The sequence below is a fragment of the Budorcas taxicolor genome, chromosome X (genome assembly GCF_023091745.1).
Source record: "Budorcas taxicolor isolate Tak-1 chromosome X, Takin1.1, whole genome shotgun sequence".
In the NCBI taxonomy this organism is placed as follows: domain Eukaryota; kingdom Metazoa; phylum Chordata; class Mammalia; order Artiodactyla; family Bovidae; genus Budorcas; species Budorcas taxicolor.
The window spans coordinates 14,727,912-14,753,529 of NC_068935.1; the positions used below are offsets into that span (position 1 = coordinate 14,727,912).

General features: G+C 37.2%; 1 protein-coding gene across 1 annotated transcript in view; it reads left to right on the top strand.

Annotated features, from left to right (window-relative positions):
* RNF128 (ring finger protein 128) overlaps positions 1-25,618 on the top strand; it is a 61,872-nt gene that overhangs the window by 26,636 nt on the left and 9,618 nt on the right. Inside the window, exons 2-6 of the mRNA XM_052663462.1 lie at positions 3,364-3,611; positions 16,998-17,069; positions 20,720-20,802; positions 23,713-23,809; positions 24,604-24,772. Of these exons, the coding sequence (XP_052519422.1) occupies positions 3,364-3,611; positions 16,998-17,069; positions 20,720-20,802; positions 23,713-23,809; positions 24,604-24,772 (669 nt within the window). The remainder of the gene's footprint in view (positions 1-3,363; positions 3,612-16,997; positions 17,070-20,719; positions 20,803-23,712; positions 23,810-24,603; positions 24,773-25,618) is intronic.

Below are 25,618 nucleotides of genomic sequence, written 5' to 3' on the forward strand. Positions count from 1 at the left end.
AGGGAGGAGGAGTGTCAGCAGATGTAGGACATTTTAGGCTGAGAGAACAGAATGAACAAAAGGAAAGTTATGAAAAGTGAAAGATGCTAGCTGATCCTATGTGACTGGATGGATCCAAGTGTTTATGAGATATGGTTGTAGTGGAGATACATCAAACTGGAAAAGTTGGTTTGGGACCAAATCATATAAGGCTTTAAATACTAGGCCAAGAAGTCAAAAATTTAATGAGTAATAAGGAGCCACTAAAGATTTTTGAGCAGGGAAGAGTCATGATCCAACTACATAATGGCAAAAGTCAACGAGGAAGGTAAATACTGGTGAAACTTTAAGGGAAGGGGGAAATTTGGAGTTAAGAGTGACCAGTTAGGTTACTAAAGTAGTTCAGTCAAAGAAATTATGAGGGCCTATTATATAGGCAACAGGAACGGAATGGAGGTTCTGAAAATGAGAGATGCTAAGGAGGTTTTATCTATTGCACACATACATGCTCAGTTGTTAAGTCGTTTCTGACTCTTTGGGACCCTGTGGACTGTAGGCTGCCAGGCTCCTGTGTCTATGGGATTTCCCAGGCAAGAATACTGGAGTGGGTTGCTGTGCCCTCCTCCAGGGGATCTTCCTGACCCCAGGGGTCGAACCTGTGGCTCCTGCCTCATCTCCTGCATTGCAGGCTAATTCTTGACCGCTGAGCCACACAGGAAGCCCGTATTATCTATTGGGCTGGCAAAAATGTTAATTTGGGTTTTTCCATATGATCTTCTGGAAAAACCGAAGGGAACTTTTTAGCCAACCCAATACATGACTGACTAGGTTAGCAGGGGGTATTCAAATGTGATTCTGATGTCACTAAACCTGGTGACCAGTGGGTTGTGATGCCATTAACTAACCAGGAACAGTGGAGGGGGAGCAGTTTTTAAATAGTTGCAAGGGTGTAGAAACTAGGGGATGTATAATATAAGCTTAGAAATAGGACTTTTATATGATTAGAAAGCTGATTCAATAGATAGTTGTACTACATATAGCATATATGAATATGAATTGGGGTGATTGAAGCACAGCATTGTTCCTTATGTGTAGACAATGTACATTTCTTGACTGTCCTCATTTTTTAATCTCCATTTGACCACAAAGGCCAGTATATTCCTGAGCATCCACCCCTGCCACCCACCCCATATCTTCTAAAAGAATGAAAATGTACTTCTATTAGTAAAAAAACATTTAGAAAGACACATCTGTGATTTTAAAAGAAGTCTTTAGAAATATCATATATTCCTAAACCTCGTTTTTAGAATGATCTATACAAATAAATATACATTTTACAGTATCAGAAGTGAATGCTATAGTTAATCAAAACTTTATAACCGGAAGCTTTCCTGACAGATAGCTTGTAGAGAAAAGCTAAAAAATTACAAAATAGAATTGAAATAATTTCTGTGCGTTTAGTGCCAAGGCTAGAAACTTAAAGCTCCCAAATAAAGAGAAAAATCAGCCTCTCTCTTGCAAAACAGCCAGTTATTTAGGACCATTTGCATTATATACTGATAGAGGAAAGAGACACAACAGAAGACATTTTAGCCTCCTTCACTTCCTGCTGCTTTTGAAATTTTATTTATGTAAGTGAGGAGAAAGTGAGTCTTCAGTGTTACCAAACTGAGTAATGGCAAATGAGTCAGCAGTAATAAAAAAGGGTTTAACTGAATGGCTATCCTGTGATAAAATAATGTCTTTTGGAACTTCAAGGATCTCTAATACCCTATGAATATATTTTTTGAGTTAGTATCTTCAAGTGAGGGGAGAATCTTGATCTTTCGTAGACTTTGGCCACTGGGGGCCATAAATTTAGGAGATTATTTAGGTAATAATTCTGTTATAGACATTGCCATTTGAGGTTTGTACTCTTGATTTGATCATTGAAAGTGTGAATAGTAAAGAACTCTAATCTTTTCCTAAACATTACCGGTCTCAGGTCATTTAAACTAGAAGGAATATAAACCATGATAAGCATTGGACTGGTAAGAGTAACATTCTCACACCATTGGGAAAGATAATATCTGTCCTTTATTTTTATCACAAGGTTTATAAAGTTGGTAAAGTGGGACATGTTACAGAGATTTAGCCTTTTAGACTAAGACTTATAGACTATTACACTAAGTAAAAAGTTCAGTCTAATTTCAGACTTGACTTTAGTTGGAGTTGAATGGAAACACATTTCTATCAATTGTACATGTTACATTCATTGCTAACCTGATTGCTGCTGCTGCTGCTGCTAAGTCGCTTCAGTCGTGTCCGACTCTGTGCGACCCTAGATGGCAGCCTATCAGGCTCCTCCATCCCTGGGAGTCTCCAGGCAAGAACACTGGAGTGGGTTGCCATTTCCTTCTCCAATGCATGAAAGTGAAAAGTGAAAGTGAAGTCGCTCAGTCATGTCCGACTCTTAGCGACCCCATGGACTGCAGCCTACCAGGCTCCTCCATCCATGGGATTTTCCGGGCAAGAGTACTGGAGCGGGTTGCCATTGCCTTCTCCAGCTAACCTGATTATGTCTATGCAAAACCTTAGGGCACCTTGGACAAATTTTGTATTGCTTTTGAGGATATAGAAAAATGGCACATGGACATATATATATATATATATACACATACACACAGTATATATATGTGTGTATGTGTATATATATATAGGTTGTCCATTTGGGCTGTACTCATTATCACAATTTATTAATCCTGATATATATATATATATATCCTTATACATTTTATTTTTCTTTATTTTTTTGACTGTGTTGCATATGGGATGTGGAATCTTAGTTCCCCAACCAGGAATCAAACCCATGCCCCCAGAAGTGGAAGTGTGGAGTCTTAACCACCGGATCTCAAGGGAAGTCCCTTCCTTATACATTTTAGTAGCAGGCTCATGAGATAGTCTATCACTTTATAAATTCAGAAATATACAGTTAAATTTTTCGTTTTTCCCATATCTTACATTGTCTAGGAGAATTCTGTACTATCCAGGTGACTACTTTAAGAAAACCTTCATGTCAGAGGCAAATTGGGCTCCAAACCCAATACTTTTGAATTGTATGTAGCAAACCTGAGAAGGGGGGAGGTATTTATTATATATCAATATCATGGCTTCCTTACTAAACTCTGAGTTCCTTAAGGTCAGTAACCAAGTCTCAGTATGCTTATATTCCCTGTAACTTACGTATACATATGTGCCCAATAAATGTTAATTGAATGACAGATTGTCCTTCCTTTGTCTCATTGAGTGTCCTTTAAAATCATTTTAGCAATTGGATTTTTATACTAAGGAAAATTTTATACTTTAGCTTTACCAAACTAAAACTGAATTCCTTTTCTTTTACAGGTGCAGGAGACATTGTTGCAATCATGATTGGCAATCTGAAAGGCACCAAAATCCTGCAATCTATTCAAAAAGGCATACAAGTAACAATGGTCATTGAAGTAGGGAAAAAACATGGTCCTTGGGTGAATCACTATTCGATTTTTTTTGTTTCTGTGTCCTTTTTCATTATTACGGCAGCAACTGTGGGCTATTTTATCTTTTATTCTGCTCGAAGATTACGGAATGCAAGAGCTCAAAGCAGAAAGCAGGTTTGTAATGATCCTTTCTTCCAATTTAAAAATATTTTACTGTTTTAATTGTAGATTCAGTGTCATGCATTTTAATATGCTTCCCTTGCTAGACAATGATCCATGCGTGTAGTTTGTGAAAACTGGTAGTTTTTAAAAGTATGTCAGCATCTGTACTCTCAGATCTTTTATTTTCCGAAACTGGTCTAAGGCCTTAATCCTACTGGGTTCAATCTTCTAATACTTTATTAGAGAGCACAGCAAACCTTTAAGTATATATGGGTATAAATACATATGTTCTTTTGCACATTTTTCTAAATGACAAGCGTTTTGTATGCAATATAGAAAATTTAGAAACTAGAAAGTACAAGGTGGTGGTTTAGTCACTAAGTCGTGTCCCATTCTTGCGACCCCATGGACTGCAGCCTGCCAGGCTCCTCTATCTATCCATGGAATTCTCCAGGCAAGGAGAATTCTGGATCCAGTCCAATCCATTCAATCTCCAATCCAATACTGGAATGGGTTGCCATTTCCTTCTCCTATGTGCCTATGCATGTGTTCATTTTCATTTGGGGGCAGGGCTGGGAAGAGAGACTAGGCTGAATATTATGCATAGGCAAATTTAAAGATCTAACTGTGTATAATATAGTGCTTGATTCCAAACAGAGTGACAGAGTCATAATTTCTCCCATATATTAACAACTGGTGTATAAACAAGGACAGATATAGAAATAATAGAACAAAAATACTGAAGTATCATTGAACAGGGAAGTACCTGTTTGTCTAATGTTGATCCTACTACCTTTAAACTGCCCCTCGTCCCTCTGATATCCTCAGTTCTCTTCCTTACTCAGCTTAACTGCCATAGCCATTCCCATGCATATATCTTCGGTTTCCTTGGCCCTTCTCTCTCTTTGTTATACTTGCTGTCAAAACCCAATCCTGATTACATCCTACTTCCCGCCTATTCTGTGCCTGTTCTTTGCTTAGCTGAAGTAGGAGAAAAACATTAGCATCTCTACAACTGGCTAATCTCACTTTAAATTTGTAACTACAAACTCAGAGTGAGTTTGCTTAATGCTGCTCAACAATCATACAACAATCTTTTCTTAGCCATTTCTTCTTCTTTCATAGATGACTAATCATACACATTCCTTTCTCTTCACATCTCTAGTACTTACCCCCAGTTTTACTCTCGACTTGTACTTTGGGTCTTATTCCACTGAGAAAATTGAAGTAATCAAGAGTACTTCCACAAGTGTCTACCACATTTCTGCATCTGTGTCTATACCCGCTATCCTATGCTTTGTCTTCTGTTACTGTAGACACCCAAACATACTAGTAATTGCTTCCATTTTCAAAAGAACTTCTTTTGATCCCAGGCCAGAAAACTTGGAGTTAATTCTTTATTCTTCTCTTTCTCTCACTTCCTGTATAACCTCTGTCAGTAAGTCCTTTGTTTCTACCTTCATTGTATATCCAGGATCTGATTACTTCTTAGCACTTCCTTTGCTTCCACTCTGATCCACACCACAATCATTTCCTAACCTCCTCTCCCTCTCAAGAATTCTAAACACAACAGCAAAGCAATGTGCCATGTCTCCAGAATGCTCACTAGGGATTTAAGGCTTTCAGCTGATCACATAGTGGGGGGCAAGATTATATTTTATATGTTCTTAAAAGTTTCTCCAAAGACAGATTCTGACCATTTCATGAACTTTTTCTCCAATAAGCAAAGATTAACCCAATTTATTTGAGAGTGGGGGAGCAGTGAGGATTTCTGGACAGCAAGAAAATAAGCATAGGAATAGATGAAAAATTAAAATCTTATTATAAAACCCTTGTAAAGATTTAGACACCAGCATAAGGTAAGGAGTGATGATTTTCTCAGTGTTTAAAGTTAATTGACTTCTGTACTTCTCTTTAACGAAGCAGCTTATCACATTGGTGGCAGGTTCAGCTTGTTACTAGTTGTGGTCAAAAGGATGTTTAAAATTCCTGTGCCAGACGATTCAGTAGTCTCACACTGTGTCAATATTTGACATTTGTATATTGTGCTGGTTTTTATCTCTGAGATTGGAAAGAAAGTGGTGTCTAGTATAATGAGCTATTCAAAGATTATAGTTACAATGAGAAGAGTGTTTGGTTTGTGAATGTTCACGGTGAGGTAAGTATTTCTGGTCTCCAAGTGCTATGTAAAGTCTATTAACATGGCACTAAACCCCATAAGCAAATAATATAGTTCATAAAGAACTACCTGGTGTTGCATAAGCTACATTGATATTTAACTCTGATCTCATCACTTGTTTAAGTAATTTTCATAGTTTTATTTCTTAAAAAAGTTAACTTCTGTACAAATAGTTAAGAATAGCATTAAAACTTCTCACCTTTTAGAGAAGGCTTTGAGAGGTCTTTCACTATTTAATGGGCTATATCTGATTATTCTTTGGTGACTAAAAGATTAAATATATGAGACTGATGATCCCTTTTGCTTACATATACTTGAGAGTGCTGAAATGTTATTTACATGTTATTTAATTTTCATAACTTCCTATTCATTTTTAAAATGTAGAGCTTGATGCATATGATAGTTATAACTATCACTAAATATTTGACTGCATTATCTCCACTTCACTGGTCGAAATGGTGCTGAAACTGAGCTATAAAAATTTACCTTCATTAAAACATTAGGAATTGATTAAATTATTCTAGTATATCTTCCCTCTGAACCATTTTGACACATAGCAGATAATGTGAGGCAAATCGATAAATGTATAATCATAAATTTGATGACCAAAATGCCAAAGTATATTGGATAGCATGTAGTGGTTGTATGCCTGACAAGCCATAGTATGCTGTGTCAGAACACACATTATCCCTGGTTTTGTGGATGGAAAGCTTTTAAACAAGATGAAAAGGATCAATGGGTTGTGAATGAAAATAACATATTAGGCATTATATGGTGGATTCAGGGAGAAGGCAGTGGCAACCCACTCCAGTACTCTTGCCTGGAAAATCCCATGGATGGTGGAGCCTGGTAGGCTGCAGTCCATAGAGTCGCGAAGAGTCAGACCCTGAGCGACTTCCCTTTCACTTTTCACTTTCATGCATTGGAAAAGGAAATGGCAAGCCACTCCAGTGTTCTTGCCTGGAGAATCCCAGGGACAGAGGAGCCTGATGGGCTGCCATCTATGGGATCGCACAGAGTCGGACACAACTGAAGCGACTTAGCAGCAGCAGCAGGTGGATTCATGTTTTCACTGGGGACCACCCTAACCTAAGACAAGAAAGAGTATGGAAAACCTTATGGCATGATCAGACTAAACTGAAATTGGGAGTGACCACTATACACATGACTCTGGCATGGGATTCCCTCTATTTTGGGGATACAGTGCGTGTACCTTAACCTTGTTCAAGGAATCAGTACTCAATGGAAACAAGATACATGTTGGGTTAAACGTCGGCCAGTGAAACCAAAGAGGGCTGTAGGTGAAATAGAAGCTGGCCTTGGTTTAATGGAACAAGCTGAATTCACTTTTAGTGAAAAGTGTCTTTCAGAAGAAAAGAAACTAATCTGACATAGATGAATTGGTCAGAATCATCTTCCAAGAGCAAAGAAAAGAATGGGAATCTACTTGGAAAGATGATAAAGACTTGGTAATATGGTCACACAGAGCCAATAATAATGCTAGAGAGTGCTAGCATTCAGCACTGGGAAAGAGCATATACTCTGACATGACTGGGTCTGTTAACTATTTTACTTTGAATGGAGATCCAAGTAGTCATGGGGTAATGGCTTTCCATTTTTACTTATGGAAGTTGAAGAGCATCTTTGAGACACATGCAGATCCTCAAGCTTATGGAAATTTTCTGGGTGAAATTGTAACTTATATTACTGATCTCTGACTTTTACCAAAGGACGGACCAATGAGATGAGGTGTAGGAATAATGCTGAATGATACACATGTTTTCCCCATGGAAGGGAGACAGTCTTGCTGCACAACAGTCAGTGGGAAAACTGTATAATAGTGTGACTTGAAACAAATGATGGGCTTTGTCCTCAGCTAACATGGAACCTAGAAATGACATCATCACTGGTAATAACACTTGTCCATGATATCTGATATGTGGGCAAAGAACAATTATTCTAGGAAGATTTAATAAACACTTCTGTGATACTTCCCAATTTCTTTTGTAACCAAATGAAACTGTATCATAACTATATTGTGATGGTGTAATACTGGTATTGTTGGTAAGATTCAGCTGCCTTATATAAACAAATTTTATGATAATCAAATGTATTGGGAAACTGAACTAAAACCTCCCAGCATGTGATGTCAATGGAGAGTAACTAGCCTGAGGAAGAATTAGATGTAGTTCATTACTTTAAATAGCTCTGTACAAGGTTATCACCAAGTTCAAGTGGCCATAGATCAAGGGAGTAAACAGATATTTAAATTGTTACATCAATATAAAGATGTCTTAAATGGTCTTACTATTACTAGAAGAATAATTTATTTGAGCCTATTTTCATCCTTCATTGCCTTCTGCAAGTATTAGATATGGTTATGTTGCTCTTGCTTACCTTATATATAAATGCTATACTAATTGTAAAAGCCCAAATATGACTATTTCATTGTTAAAAAGACCTTGATTAAAAGAGAGGGAGTGGATTGTAAAGAGACAATAGAATAGATTTAGTTGCTTACTCCTTGGGAGTCTCCCAGGAAATCATGCTTGGCCCTTAGCCAACCCTGGGAAAATGATCCTCAAGGTGGCTTTATTTTGTTTGTTTTGTTTGATTTTCTGGGTTTTTTTCCACTTTTATTGAGATATAATTGACATAGAGCTCTGTGTAAGTTTAAGGTGTACAACATAATGATTTGACTTACATACATCCTGAAATGATGACCACAGCAGGTTTAGTGAACATCCATCATCTCATGTAGATACTCATTAAAGAGATAGAAAAAACAATTTTTTTTTACTTGTGATGAGAACTCTTAGGATTTGCTCTCTTAATAACTTTCAATTATAATATATAACTGTGTTAATTATACTTGTCATATAGTACATTATATCCCTAGTACATACTTATTTTATAACTAGTAGTTTGTAGCTTTTGAGTACTTTTATCTAATCCCCTCTCCCCCGAATATCTGCCTCTGGTAGTCACAAATCTGACCTCTTTTTCTATAAGTTTGTTTTTGAAGTATAATTGACCTATAACACTATGTTAGTTCCTGGTACGTAACACAATGATTTGATATTTCTGTGCATTTCAAAATGATCACCATGATTGTATAGTTGTTACTTGTCACCATAAAAAGATACTGAATAATTATTGATGGCTTCCAGATGGCGCTAGTGGTAAAGAACCTTCCTGCCAATGCAGGAGACTTGAGTTTGATCCCTGGGTTGGGAAGATCCCCTGTAGAAGGAAATGGCAATCTACTCTAGTATTCTTGCCTAGAGAGTTGACTTAGCATGCATACACTCATAATTACTGACTATATTCCACACACTGTGCATTTTATACCTGTTACTCATTTATTTTGTAACTGAAATTTGTACCTCTTTATCTCCTATATACAGTGAAATATTATTCAGCCATAAAAAGAATGGAATCTTAACCACTTGTGACAACATGAGTGGACCTAGAAGATATTATGCTAAGTGAAGTAAATCAGGCAGAGAAAGACAAATAGTGTATGATTTCACTTACATGTGGATTCTAAAGAACAAAACAAATGAACAAACATAACCAAATAGACACAGAGTTATAGATACAGAGAACAAATAGGTGGTTGTCAAAGGTGAGGGGGATCGGGCTGGGGGGCAGAAATAGATGATGGAGATTAAGTGGTACATTTACAAAATAGATTAGTCAAAGTGTTCTTTATGTTAATGGTTGGTGATTTTGTTATATACATCTGAAGCAATGGACCATGTTGTACCAGTTTGTCATGGGTACTTGGCATAATAATCAAGATAAATAATATGCACTTGGCTTCATTGTTGGGGTCCTGAGTTTGGGGCAGCATGGCCTACTGCTAGCAGAATTATGTAGTGACCAGTCAGTTCCCCATCTAAGCCTCACATCCTGAGATTCAAATTGGCTTCCTGAGCAGAGATCTGTCACATGTGTCCTTGAAGTTTGCTGCCAAAGAGATAGCACTCCTGTGTAGTCTCAGATGAGGAAGAACTTAGCTACATTAATATCTTAAAATTTGTCCTTGAACTTAAAGCATGACTAAAAATATCTGAAACATTTCTAGTCGGTCACATTAAGTTTTCTCTGCTCTCCTAGTATATGAAATTAACTGGAAGACTTACCAGGTGTCTGCATACTGTACCAGTATCTATCTATCTATCTATCTATCTATCTATCTATCTATAGTGGGTGCATTTGTATGTATCTGTTCCTGCTTAAATTTGAGGTTTAGAACCCTTTACAAAACTACTGGTTTGGTTCTTGCATGAGAAGAGCAGATTAAACAAATTCTTATCTGAGTAGGACCTAGTTTTATAGTCTTTCTGTGATTTTCTTATTGAACAAAAGGAAGCTCTTACAATGAGTCTCTCAGGACTTTTAAAAAAAAATATTCACTTACTATAATAAAGGTTTTGATTGTGTCTTTGAAAAAATGCTATAATCTGAGTCATAACCTATCCCCTGGGTCAAATTCCCCCTTTTCTCAATGCTCTTCCTTACAGTGTATTTCTTCACACTGTTCACAGGGATCATCTTCATGCAAATGATCTGTACTTGTATTTCTGTAATTCCATAGACTTATGGGAAGCTGTGTTACAGTCTGCAGCTCCTCTTTCCTTTAGGAATCCTCCCATTCAAATACTATACATAGGGGTGTTTTTGCTTACTCCTCTTACAAAATATTTTTATTTATTTGGCTGTGTCAGGTCTTTGTTGCAGCATGTGGAATCTTCAGTTGCAGCATGCAAACTTTAGCTTTTTAAATTGAAGTATAATTGACATACAATATTATATTAGTTTCAGATGTATGACACAGTGATTCGATGCATAGGTTTTTGATTGGGGAAAAAATAGATTTCTCTCAGTTCTCATATATCAAAATAGCCACAACACTCAGATTTTGATTTTGTTCACAAGAATCTGAGTAAAAGAATCCTCTTACCATAATTCTTGATTTTAAGTTTTCTGTTTTATAAATTCTGAGCCAAATTTTTATGAAAGTTTTTATTTTTAAAAAAGTGGTGGCTTAAGAACAGGAAAATCTAGTTTGCTTATATCCATGTTCTTTTCTTTCTTTTATATACTCATCCTACCCAGCCCCCCATCAAGTAATTAGTTTTGACTACATGCCTAGTTATTTATGTGGGTTTCAGTTAAACTGAAAGCTGAATACCTTGGGGCCAAGAATCAGGCTGACAAATAACCAGACTAAAACATTTATTTCAATATAAATTCAATATAAATTCATAGGTAAAATAGGTAGAATATCTTTGTGTTCACTGTAATTTAAAAATTGAACATTGTAATATCGGATGAGAATTGCCGCAAATCTTCATTTTCGGCCCACTTAAAGTGTCACTCAGAACAACAACAAAAGAAACTGTACAGCTGAAATTCGTCAGTGACTAGAACCATCCCAGCTTTTGAATAATGACATTAAGCTTCTGTTAACAAAATTGGCCAACAACCAAGCTGCTTTGAATCAGTCTTCTACTCTGCCAAATTTTCTTAGACCAGGTATCTCTTAGAACTGGGGAAGAGGTGGGTAGAATATGTTGATATAAAATACTTGTTTAAGAGAGTTACCCAAATCACAGTAAGTAGTCAAATGAAGAAGGATTTGAAAATTGGATAATAGCTGACTTTGAGGGGTTTGTTTCTTTCATTTATCTTCTTCACAAGGAATGTGAAGCCCTTTAAAGGCTTCTTTGCTGTTACACAATGGAGGCAGTGTACTATAGTGGAGAGATCATGGGCTTTAAAGCCAGATAGAACCTGGGCTTGAATTGAATCACAGCTCTGCAACTAACCAGCTGCCTGGCCTTTAGTCAAGCTTCAGGACCTTTTCTTGTCTATAAAATTTGGATATTAAAATGCCTATTCCATAAGGTTGTTACTGTTTAAACAAGATGACACTTGTAAAACTTAGGGTTAAACCTGAGGCATGGCAGGAGTCCAATACATGTTCTCTAAACCTTTTTTTCCCTCAAAATTGATTGAGTAGAGGCTTTTAATGAATAAAACTTAGATGAGAAAATCTCTTTTTCTAAATTCAAAAGCTGTTCTTTGAACAAAGATTAAGCATTATGGGGATTTTTTTAAAAAAATAATTAAGGCCCAGTCTTCCACCTACTCACAACCTACTAGGAGAAAAAGACACACGAATAATACAACTACAGAATATAAGAGGTGGAAACCATGTGCTGTTGGAATTTATAGAATAGGAATTCTGATATGATGGAGAGGTACTGAAAAGGTGTCCGAAGTAATTTGTGTACCAAAGTAGATAAACTCTTGAAGTTCTGTTTTTTAAGAAGTAAAACATAAATTATAGTTTGCATTAGGCACATTGTCTTTAAATATTAAAGCATAAAGGGGGATCCAAAGGTTTGACTTAATATTATTCAAACGTGTTGTTTAGTTACTAAGTTGTGTCTGACACTTTTGCGACTGTAGCCCACCAGGCTCCTCTATCTATGGCATTTCCCAGGCAAGAATACTAGAGTGGGTTGCCATTTTTTTCTCTAGGTGATCTTCCCAACGCAGGGATTGAACCTGTGTCTCTTATGTTTCCTGCATTGACAGGTGAATTCTTTACTGCTGAGCCACCAGGGAAGCCCAAAATATTGTTGTAACAATCCTATATAGGATTATTAGTATTCCTACTTACTGGTGAGGGGACAGAATTGGAGAGATATTTCCCAAAACGTTAATTTCTTAGTCATGTCCGACTTCCTGTGACCCCATGAATTGTAGCCTGAAAAGCTCCTCTGTCCGTGGAATTCTCCAGACAAGAATCCTGGAGTGTGTTTCCATTCCCTTCTCCAGGGGATCTTCTTGACCCAGGGATTGAACTGGGGTCTCCTGCATTGTGGGCAGATGCTTTGCTGTCTGAGCCACCAGCGAAATCTCAATGTATTTAATGTATTTAATATAAACTGTACTGTGCTGTGTTCATTCATGTCTGACCCTTTGCGGTCCCATGGACTGTAGCCCACCAGGTTCCTCTGCCCATGGAATTTTTCCAGGTAAGGATACTGGAGTGAGGTGCCATCTCCTACTCCAGGTCTTCCCAGCGCAGGGATTGAACCTGCATCTCTTATGTCTCAAACATTGGCAGTCAGATTCTATACAACTACCGCCACCTGTTGTTCAGTTGCTCAGTCGTGCCTGACTCTGCGACCCCCACGGACTGTAGCACACCAGGTTTACTCTTTGTGTCTTACTGTTTGTGACCCCATGGACAGTAGCATGCCAGCCTTGCCTGTCCTTCACCATCTCGTGGAGTTTGCTCAAACTCTTATCCATTGAGTCAGTGATGCCATCCAACCATCTCATCCTCTGTTGTCCCCTTCTCCCCCTGGGAAGCCCTTTATATAGACTACTTGGTCTTAATCTTGTTCTCATATGTCAGTATTTAGAGGAATGGGCGCATCTTGGAAACTCCTCCTATCAATGTGACAGTGAAATATTAATATTTTGAGTGCTGATGGCAGTTTTAAAACCTTTATTCAGGTTCTAAAAATTGTGCTTCTTAACAAAACCACAAGTCACACCTCCATATTGAAAGAAATATATTTTCCTTATAAAAGCTTGGTAGGAGTTCTTGGAAACATTCAGATTTCCTTTCAAAGGCTTTTTAAAATTCTAGGGCTGCTTCCTTAAACACTGGTATATGCTGTGCTACAAATCTTTTAGAGATCCTTCATAATCAAGTCCCTTGCTTAGGATATTTAAAGTTTGCTTTTGATCCCACCTCTCAAATTAATTTGCAGTTAGTCTTGGATATAATCAAAGTTGTATAGTTAGCATTCATCCCTAATGAACTGATAAGCACTAGCACTGGAGGCTCATGTATTTATATTTTGTTGAATATTTTGGGATGAGAAATCAAACTGTGCAGGCTTAATCATGTAAATACACTAGAGATGTATCACTTCCTTGTGAGTACATTTCCCCAGTTGTCGTGGAGCTGGCTGCTTAAACCTAAGTCAGAAGTGCTCTAAAGACAAAGTGCAAAATGGTTGTCAAAAACTTCTCATCAACTTTACTTTTTCCTTCTCTTATTTCACTTTCTCTTGTTTTCTCTTGTTGGCTCTGTTTTTGTACCATATGCATTTTTCTCTTCTTCATGTCGAAATAGCTTATGTTTTATAGGAAACGAAAGTAGTAATGCTTGGAAGTTTAGGCTGAGGCCAGAGCCCTGTGGGCATACTGCTTGTTCACTATAAGAACTGGCCACAATTCGCCAGACCATAGAATCTAGGAGTTGGTAAAACTTCAAATGATTTTGGATGGCTGTATTATAATGGAATCTTGGGGTATGAAGAGCAGACTTCCTGCACTAACTCTGTCGTTTAGAGATTGCATTCCCTTTTGGATAAATTATTTTACTTTTGCAAGCCTCCATTTGAATGACATTAAAATAGAGATATTGTCTCCTTTAGGGGATATTGTGAGGATTAAGTGAGGTAATAGATATCAAAAATAATTTTAAATTATATAACAGGTATTTTCTAAGTCTCCTGTAAATGTGCTATCATAACTTTCACAATTTAAAAAAAATAAAAAAGAAAAAACATACTAAAAATTTTTTAAATAATTAATAAATATAAGGAAGTCGTAGTACTAGCTTCCTACTTCAAGCCACAGTAAACAAAAGATGACTACCTTGATGTCAGAGTTCAGTGTTCCCAAACTCTGGGCTTCAGTGGGACTGACACTAACCAACTCTGAGATTTTGAGCAAGGTATTCTTTCTCTTTAGGCATCAGTTTTCTTTTCTGTCAGATTAGATATCAAGCTAGGTGAACTCCAGGAATTTTTCCAGCTCTAAAGACCCTAAGTGTACCTCATTTCACTGTCATTCTATTATTGTGATGCAAGTAACAAAATAGAAGGGAAATATTTAGGCTCAAAATTAAGTACCATCGTAAAATTCCCCTTGTGAGTGAATTCCGTGATTAAGTCTCCCAAACAGGGAGTGAAAGGGCTTCAATTATTCTAAGGGCTAGGCCTTCCTATTAACTGTTTCTATGAGCTATGTTTGCCAGTCAGATAACAATCTGAGAAGTTTCTGCTGCTACTGTGACAGCAGAAAAATACTTTGGCAGGAATCACCTTTGCATCCTTTCACAAAATGATATCTTACATCGGAGGCGGATTTGGGTATTAAGGAATAGCTTCACATACCTATACTCATGGATTATTCTCGTCCAAAATATATTTGCTGCAGACAGGCATAAATATGCTTATTGATGAAAATATTTTATATTTTCATTTAATAAACATTTTATTGAGTGTCTGCTATCAGCCAGACATTATGCTGGAAACTTTACTTACATAGCTTCCCTGGTAGTTCAGATGGTATAGAATCTGCCTGCGATGTGGAAGACCTGGGTTTGATCCCTGGGTTGGGAAGATCCCCCTGGAGAAGGAAATGGCAACTTGCTCCAGTATTCTTGCCTGGGAAATCCCATGGACAGAGCAGCCTGGTGGGTTACAGTCCATGAGATCACAGAGAGTGGGACACGACTGAGTGACAAACACTTAAATTATCTCTAATTTTCATGTAGCCTTAATGTCAGCTAGGGGGTCTCCCTGCTGGGGATGGAGGTACATACAGGGGGATGAGGAAGCTGTTGACATTCTCCCAGACTTCTGGTTCTACCCATCTACTTTTTGCTGAATTTCTCTAAGTTTGTTCATTTCACAATACAAAATAGGAAGATTGCTTATCATCTTGCCCTGCTAAACATGCTCTCTCTCTATTCCACACAGCATCCACCCAGGCATGAAACCTGGCCTCTTCTTCAATTTACACATATATTATCTTTTCTTGAGGCATTCATATATGTGGTAGATTTTTACTGAAATAGAAGGAAGGTTTATTTGTGGTATCACAAATAATTTCAAATTAACACTGAATGTCTCATACTACCTGGCTTTCTCCCCACCCCCACCCGCCAGTGCATCCCACATAAAGAGATAGTCTCTCATTGATTCCTTTCCTTCTCACTTTTCCCTCGCCTTTTAGATTTCCCCCATACTTTTTTAAATTTTATTTTAAAATTTATTTTTATTTGAAGGATAATTGCTTTACAGTGTTGCATTGATTTCTGCCCTACATCAACATGAATCAGCCTTAGGTATACATATGCTCCCTCCCTCTTGAACCTCCCTCCCATCTCCCACCCCATCCAACCCCTCTAGGTTGTCACAGAGCAGCAGGTTGAGCTCCCTGTATTATACAGCAACTTCCCACTAGCTATTTGTTTTGCACATGATAATATGTATACATTTCGATGCTACTGTCTCAATTTTTCCCACCCTTTCCTGCCCCCGCTATGTCTATAAGTCTGTTCTCTATGTCTGAGTCTCTATTCTTCCCCTACAAATAGGTTCATTGGTACCATTTTTCTAGATTCCATATTAAAACCTCACTTTTGATTCAAATATATACATATGTGTATATATGAATAGATAGATATAAACGTAATATTTTAGTCCTTATTCCCTAAATGAACCATGGACTTGCCTTTCCATATCCAGACTCATCTAGGTATATGTTAAGTGAAATAAACAAAAAACTCTCAGAATCCACCCACCTTACAAGGCAGTAGTGGTTATAAACAGCAATTTTTTCCCCTAGTACTGAATAACACTGGAAGGATTGATGTTATCCTCATTTTATAGATGAGTAAACAAGCACAAAAATTTAATGACTTGTCCAGGATTTTTCATTTCATAAGTGACAAAGTCAGAGTTTGAATCTAGGTTCATTTGACTCCAAATCCTATGCACTTTCTACCAAACAAGACACTATTCAAAAAAAAAAAAAAAAAAAGAAGAAATTGGAAAATATGTACTTTAAGACCTTCTGGGCTTTTGAAAATAGGAAAACTGCTTTGAAAATTCATAGCATCTGAATTCATTTGGAATAGGGACATAGAGCTTTATCATTGTGGCCCAAAGCTGCTGTTTAAGAAGGTAGGAAATATAAGGTTTCAGTAATTTTAAAAATCCTGTTTGATATGAGATAAATGGACATTTATTATGGTTAATTAAATTGTGTCTTTCAGCATTTACTTATACACTGACTTTTACCTTATAAATATTTATTAATCCTCTCTACCTCTTTTATCATATTTGTTAAAAAAATTTTTTTCTAATACCTGCTATTTTTTATTACAGAGACAGTTAAAGGCAGATGCTAAAAAAGCTATTGGAAGGCTTCAACTCCGTACACTGAAGCAAGGAGACAAGGTGCATTTATGACTTTTAAATGCTATTTGTTTTAAAGCAGTGCTACCAATCCATTTTTTAAAGTTCATGTTCTTCCAAAGTATGATTTTAATTGGAATTTATAAATATAACTGATTTTTTAATCTATTTAATGCAGGAGGTTGGCTGAATAATGACCCCCAAGGACATCTAGGTTTTTTTTTTTAAATCCCTGGAGCCTGTAAATGTTATCTTACATGGCAAAAAAGACTTTGCAGATGTGATTAAGTTAAGGATCTTGAGATGGGAAGATTATCCTAGATTATCCAAGTGAAAGTTAAGTCCCTCAGTCATGTCCGACTCTTTGCAACCCCATGGACTGTAGCCTACCAGGCTCCTCTGTCGGATTTTCCAGGCAAGATACTGGAGTGGGTTGCCATTGCCTTCTCCAGGGGATCATTCAAGTGGGGCCTAAATATAATCACAGTGTTCTTATACGAGGGAGGAAAGAGGAGATTTGACAGTGAAGTAGGAGATGTGACAATGGAAGTAAGAGATTGGAGTGGTACAAGAAATGGTCCATGAGCAATAACACTTCAGAGTATAAGTTTGTGTCATTTTAAGCCACTAAGTTATTGTAATTTGTTATAGCAACAACAGAAGATGAATATAGTACTTAAGTACAACTTTACTTGAACATCGATTTTCATTCAGCACAGTTGAAAAGTACCATTGATGTTTAAAACCCATATAAAAAAATTGCTATAGAGGTTTGTACTAAAATGAAAATATAGCTATAGAACTTAACTGAAATAAAAAAAAAATACCATCTATAATAGCACCAAAACCATTGTATACTTAGGTATACATCTTATGAAATATGTATAAGATCTATATGCTGAAAACTGCAAAATATCAAGAAAGAAAAAAATCAAAGAAGACCTAAAGGAATGGGGATATACCATGTTCATGAGTTAGAAGACTCTTCCCAAACTAATCTAAAGATTCAATACAGTTTCAATCAAAATATTAGTTGCATTTTTGGAGAAATTGACAAGTTGATTCTGAGTTTATTTGGAAAAGCAAGAGAACTAGAATAACCAAAATAATTCTGATAAAGAACAAGTTTGGATGACTAATGTTTCCTGATTTGCATAGTTTTTTTAAAGTTACAGTAGTCAAGAAGGTGTGGTATTAGGAAAAGGCTAGACCTTTAGATCTTTGGAACAGAAGAGACAGTCCAGAAATAGACCTACATATATAAGATCAATTGATTTTAGACAAATATGCAAAAGCAGTTAAAAAAAAAAAAGGACAGCCATTTGTTGGCTCACCAGAAACAATGACTGAATATCCATATACCGAAAAAATGAAAAATGAACCTCAGTCCATGCTTTATACCCTCTGTAAAAATTAACTCAAAATGGACCACAGACTTAAATATAAAACCTAGAACTATGAAGTTTTATAAGAGAACTTTGGAAAAAAATATCTCTGTTGCTTGAGTTAGGCAAAAATTACTTAGATATGATACCAAAAACAAGTCCATTAAAGAAAAAAATGAGAAATTTGACTGTTAAAATTAGCTTTTGCTCTTGGAAAGACACTGTTAAGATACTGAAAAGATGAGCCACGGACTTGGAGAATATATTTGCAAATCCATATCTGATAAAGGACTGTATCCAGAATATATAAAGAACTCTCAAAATTCAACAAAAGAAAAAGCAACCTAGTGTACAAATGGGCAAAACAGACATTTTACCAAAGAAATATATGGTTGGCAAAGAAGCACATAAAATGTTGCTCAACATCATTCATCATTAGGGAAGTGCAAATTAAAACCACAGTGTGATACCCACAGCACATTTATTAGAATGGCTAAAACCAGTTGAACCTACAATACCAATAGCTGGTCAGATGTGGAACAGCTAGAACTTTCATGCATTTGCTGGTGAGAATGCAATATACAGCCAGTTTGGAAAACGATTTGGCAATTTTATGAAGTCAAATATACACTCTCCAAAGAACCCAGCAATCTCACGGCTAAGTGTTTACCCATTCATGTAAAAGCTTGTTCACAATTGTTCAGGGAAGCTTTACTGATGATTACCCAAAACTGAAAAGAAGCCAGATGTCCTTCAGATGGTGAATGGATAAAAAACTGTGGTACATCTATATTAAAGAGTACTACTTAGCCATAAAAACAGCAGAACCCTACTGATGTATTCACCAACAGGGAGGAATTGTAAATGCGTTAAGTAAAAGAAGCCAGACTCAAAGGCTATATAATACACAATTCCACTTATAAGATACCCTGGATAAGCCAAAATAGAAGGCACTGAAAAACAAATCAGTGGATAACAGAAGATAGAGGTAAAAGGAGGGGGTTAATTACACAGGGATATAGAGGAATTTATTGGAGTACCAGGACTATCCTGTGTCTTGATTATGGTGGGGATTAAGTGACTGCATGCTTCTCCAAACTTGCAAAACTGTTTACTCAACATTTAGAATGAATTTAACTTCATGTGAATTATACCTTAATTTTTTTAATGAAAAAAACATAGCCAAAGAACTGCTGCTGCTGCTGCTAAGTCGCTTCAGTCGTGTCTGACTCTGTGTGACCCCATAGACAGAAGCCCACCAGTCTCCCCCATCCCTGGGATTCCCCAGGCAAGAACACTGAACTGGGTTGCCATTTCCTTCTCCAGTGAATGAAAGTGAAAAGTGAAAGGGAAGTCGCTCAGTCGTGTCCGACTCTTAGTGACCCCATTGACGGCAGCCTACCAGGCTCTGCTGTCAGTGGAATTTTCCAGGCAAGAGTGCTGGAGTGTGGTGCCATTGCCTTCTCCGAAAGAACTTATGGCACTGAGTAAATTCTAAAACCAAGAAAAAGTTTACGTCAGTGCTACATGTTTCTCTTTATACTATTCCTCTTGGGTTGACTTTATTCTTTTACATTTATTTATTTATTTCTGCCATGCTACATGGCTTGCAAGATCTGAGTTCCCCGACTAGGAATTGAACCCAGGTTATGGCAGTGAAGAGTTGACTCATTGGAAAAGACCCTGATGCTGGGAGGGATTGGGGCAGGAAGAGAAGGGGATAACAGAGGATGAGATGGTTGGATGGCATCACTGACTCGATGGACATGAGTTTGGGTAAACTCCAGGAGTTGGTGATGGACAGGGAGGCCTGGTGTGCTGTGATTCATGGGGTTGCAAAGAGTCGGACACAACTGAGCAACTGAACTAAACTGAACTGATGGCAGTGAAAGCCCAGAATCTTAACCACCAGGCTACTCAGGAATCCTCTGCTTTTACTTTTTAAGTTCTAAGTATTTTATTTTCTAATTTCAATTCATAATACACAGTGTTATCAACTCTCATCGCCATGTATTATATTAGATCTTCAGACCTCATAGTTGAAAATTTGTACCCTTTTACTAACTTCTCCCTACTTTCCCCACTCCTTAGCCCTTGGAAACTACTTTTCTACTCTGTTTCTATAAGTTTGGCTTTTTTTAAGATTCCAGTTAAGTCTAGATAATTTTAAATTTCTTATTGAAAGTCATTTTAGTAATATGATGCTCCTTCTGTAGGAATTTAAGTAATGTGTTAAATACATGTATATTCTGATCTTGCTCTGTAGTTTAGTGTATTTTTCTTATAACAGTAACTCTTTGCTCTTAGGAAATTGGCCCTGATGGAGATAGTTGTGCCGTGTGTATTGAACTATATAAACCAAATGATTTGGTGCGCATCTTAACCTGCAAGTAAGTTTGATTTTCTTTTATGTTGTTAAAAAATAGCTGATTTACAAAAATGATTATAGTGCAGGAAACTATTTTGAATGTCTCCAAATAAAGAAAGTGTTTGTTTTTAACTTCTTTTCACTTAAATTCAGATGATTACTTTATTTTTAATATCATTGGAAATAGTATAAGGCTAATTATATGAAGTTTCCATAATCTGGTACAATTTGGAAACTACCTCTGTAAAAAACTGAGAACCTAGCTAGCACCACTGTTTATTGTGTGTGTGTGTGTGTAGCCAGCTTGTGCGGTACTGGATAATTTAATTAAAAAGATTTCTGCCCATCCTGTTGAGAAAAAAATAAAATCAATTTATGAGCACCTATTTGGAAGTCTTCATTAGCTTCTCATTATCCATCTCCTGGAAGTTATTCTTAACATTCTTCCTTTTTGCTATTAAAATAATGGTATTCTTGGAATTTGTCACATTTCCTAAATTATCAGAATTATTTTGAACTCAATACTTTTGTCTATATTATCAAGAATGACTGACTAACTGTATTATTTTATACTTCAGTTCAGTCGCTCAGTCATGTCCAGCTCTTTGCGACCCCATGAATCGCAGCACACCAGGCCTCCCTGTCCATCACCAACTCCCAGAGTTCACTCAAATTCACGTCCATCAAGACGGTGATACCATCCAGCCATCTCATCCTCTGTCTTCCCCTTCTCCTCCTGCCCCCAATTCCTCCCAGCATCAGAGTCTTTTCCAGTGAGTCAACCCTTCGCGTGAGGTGGCCAAAGTATTGGAGTTTCAGCTTTAGCATCATTCCTTCCAAAGGACACCCAGGACTGATCTCCTTTAGAATGGACTGGTTGGATCTCCTTGCAGTCCAGGGGACTCTCAAGAGTCTTCTCCAACACCACAGTTCAAAAGCATTAATTCTTTGGTGTTCAGCTTTCTTCACAGTCCAACTCACATCCATACATGACCACTGGAAAAACCATAGCCTTGACTAGATGGACCTTTGTTGGCAAAGTAATGTCTCTGCTTTTGAATATGCTATCTAGGTTGGTCATAACTTTCCTTCCAAGGAGTAAGCATCTTTTAATTTCATGGCTGCAGTCACCATCTGCAGTGATTTTGGAGCCCCCCCAAATAAAGTCTGACACTGTTTCTACTGTTTCCCCATCTATTTCCCATGAAGTGATGGGACCAGATGCCATGATCTTCGTTTTCTGAATGTTGAGCTTTAAGCCAACTTTTTCATTCTCCTCTTTCACTTTCATCAAGAGGCTTTTTAGTTCCTCTTCACTTTCTGCCATAAGGGTGGTGTCATCTGCGTATCTGAGGTTATTGATAGTTCTCCCAGCAATCTTGATTCCAGCTTGTGCTTCTTCCAGTCCAGCGTTTCTCATGATGTACTCTGCATATAAGTTAAATAAGCAGGGTGACAATATACAGCCTTGACGTACTCCTTTTCCTATTTGGAACCAGTCTGTTGTTCCATGTCCAGTTCTAACTGTTGCTTCCTGACCTGCATATAGATTTCTCAAGAGGCCGGTCAGGTGGTCTGGTATTCCCATCTCTTTTAGAATTTTCCACAGTTTATTGTGATCCACACAGTCAAAGGCTTTGGCATAGTCAATAAAGCAGAAATAGATGTTTTTCTGGAACTCTCTTGCTTTTTCCATGATCCAGCAGATGTTGGCAATTTGGTCTCTGGTTCCTCTGCCTTTTCTAAAACCAGCTTGAACATGTGGAAGTTCACAGTTCATGTATTGCTGAAGCCTGGCTTGGAGAATTTTGAGCATTACTTTACTAGCGTGTGAGATGAGTGCAACTGTGCAGTAGTTTGAGCATTCTTTGGCCTTGCCTTTTTTTGGGATTGGAATGAAAACTGACCTTTTCCAGTCCTGTGGCCACTGCTGAGTTTTCCAAATTTGCTGGCATATTGAGTGCAGCACTTTGACAGCATCATCTTCCCAGGATTTAAAATAGCTCAACTGGAATTCCATCACCTCCACTAGCTTTGTTTGTAGTGATGCTTTCTAAGGCCCACTTGACTTCACACCACTTGATCACACCATCATGATTATCTTGGTCATGAAGATCTTTTGTGTACAGTTCTGTGTATTCTTGCCACCTCTTCTTAATATCTTCTGCATCTGTTAGGTCCATACCATTTTTGTCCCTTATCGAGCCCATCTTTGCATGAAATGTTCCCTTGGTATCTCTAATTTTCTTGAAAAGATCTCTAATCTTTCCCATTCTGTTGTTTTCCTCTATTTCTTTGCAGTGATCACTGAGGAAGGCTTTCTTATCTCTCATTATTCTTTGGAATTCTGCATTCAGATGCTTATATCTTTCCTTTTCTCCTTTGCTTTTCACTTCTCTTCTTTTCACAGCTATTTGTAAGGCCTCCCCAGACAGCCATTTTGCTTTTTTGCATTTCTTTTCCATGGGGATGGTCTTGATCCCTGTCTCCTGTACAATGTCGCGAACCTCCATCCATAGTTCATCAGGCACTCTATCTATCAGATCTAGTCCCTTAAATCTATTTCTCACTTCCACTGTATAATCATAAGGAATTTGATTTAGGTCATACCTGAATGGTCTAGTTAGGGTATAACAAAAAAATCAAGATCCGAATTACTGTACATGTTAGGTCAGGCAATATCTTAACTATTTTTTAAGTAAGTGGTATTGAAAATAGTTTTTATGAAGCTAGGGTAATGAGGCTTTTATATTTAAAAGTACTGTATTATGAAATTTCTAAATTTTGATTCTGTAATTGTGTGTTTTAAAGGGAAAAAAGTCATTTGTTAAAAGACCAAGTAAACTTATAGAGTAACCTGTTAGTATATTAGGCAAAGCGTTGTTGCTATTTCACAACAGATAACCAATTTATATGTTTTTTCCTTCATTAGCCACATTTTCCATAAGACATGTGTTGACCCGTGGCTGTTAGAACACAGGACTTGCCCCATGTGCAAATGTGACATACTCAAAGCTTTGGGAATTGAGGTAGGCATTGCTAAACTATTTATACAAAGGAACTTAAGCAGTGTGTTATTTATATATCTTAACCTTCAGGAAGTTATCGTGCTATTTTTAAACTATACAATGTGCTAGACTTATAGGTTATACCAAAAATGGGAACTACTTATATCATAGTGACAGTGAGATGCCATGTTGGACCACCTCTATTTTCCTCCTTCTTCCCCCTCCTCAAATGTACTTATTATGTGGTCAGAACTTGAAGTGATAACCCCAGCTGACTTCTGATACGCCTTGTTGTTTTTTACTATCTTACTATTGCATTGCAACCAAACTTGTAGTTAAATGACCATGTAAAGTTTGAGAAAGTATAATAAATATTGAATTATATTTCATAAGTGAAAAAACTACCTGTTTCACAATACACACAACAGAGAGTCAAGCTCAACAGAATCTTCCTGACTTGAGGAGATATATAGATGACAGTGATTCTCAATACTCGTAGGGGACAGCATAGGAATTTGTTTTTTGAGTGCGTTCCTTGTCTCAGGCATTATATTATGAAGTGTTCACCCAGATAAACATGTCAAATGTTGATGGCAGTCTGCCTGTAACATCTTTCACCCCATTGGAACCTGTTAGTCCAGTGCTCTGGCTGGGACCAGCAAGAGATGTTTGTGATCATCAAAAAATGGATTGTAAGTTTCAAAAGTCAAGAAACCTTGCTCTAAGAAGTCACCTATGAAGAAACTTTGTAATAATATGTCAAGGAAAAGCATGTACTCTCAGAGCCTGTTAATGTGGTCAAATGCTTTCCACAGGTGGATGTTGAAGATGGGTCAGTGTCTTTACAAGTTCCTGTATCCAATGAAACTTCCAGTAATGCTTCTCCTCATGAAGAGGATAACCGCAGTGAGACGGCTTCATCTGGATATGCTTCAGTTCAGGGAGCAGATGAACCACCTTTGGAGGAACATGCACACTCAGCAAGTGAGCACCAGGCTGAGGGGCCCCAAGTGCCCCACAAATGATCTGCTGGAGATTAGACACCCAGGCAGTGTACTCCTGTTTTTTAGCATTTATTCTGTTCATCCATTAACACAATTAACACATTCTAGGTTTTTTCTAGTGACAGTGATGCAATGCAGGATGCACCCCTCTTTTGACTTAATATACACATATTGAAATATACCTGAAACAGATGAAATGCATTAAGAATGGGGATTATTCACAGAAGAAAAGATTTTTTTATTGGAAAGTTGCTCTCCAATGCATTTAAGTGTTGATTTATTAACTTACAGAGGCTAAGGACAAGTTTTCAACTTTAGAAGCCATTCTTTATTGCATATCAACCAGAAATTATGATAAAGAAGTTATATAATGATAAAATATAATTTAATTTCCATAACCTTGATTTATACACAACTTCTCCAGAACCACCCCCTCCTTTTTTTCCCAGATAGGAAACTGTGTTTTAAGAACAGTGTGCTGCCACCTGTTATTTGCCATGAAATGAACAAACCTTGGAAACTAAAAGTGAATATATTAATTTCAAAATAGTAATGCCATACCAGTAGAGAGATTTTAGGGAATTCTGTTACTGTTTTCCTTAGAGAAAACCCCTATACAAATTATTTTCTCTTTCTTTAACTTCTACCTTTGTCTTTTGCTTTTGTTGGTTTGATAGTTTTTCCTCAGTCCCCATTTTGAGATGACCTAATTCTGGCCTAAAAAATAGGAGGAAAATGAAATGTCAAGATGACTTGTAAAAGTTGCAGCTTCCTATGACATGAACCTTTGTCCTTGGTAGGCTTATCAGTGCCATAGATACCATTT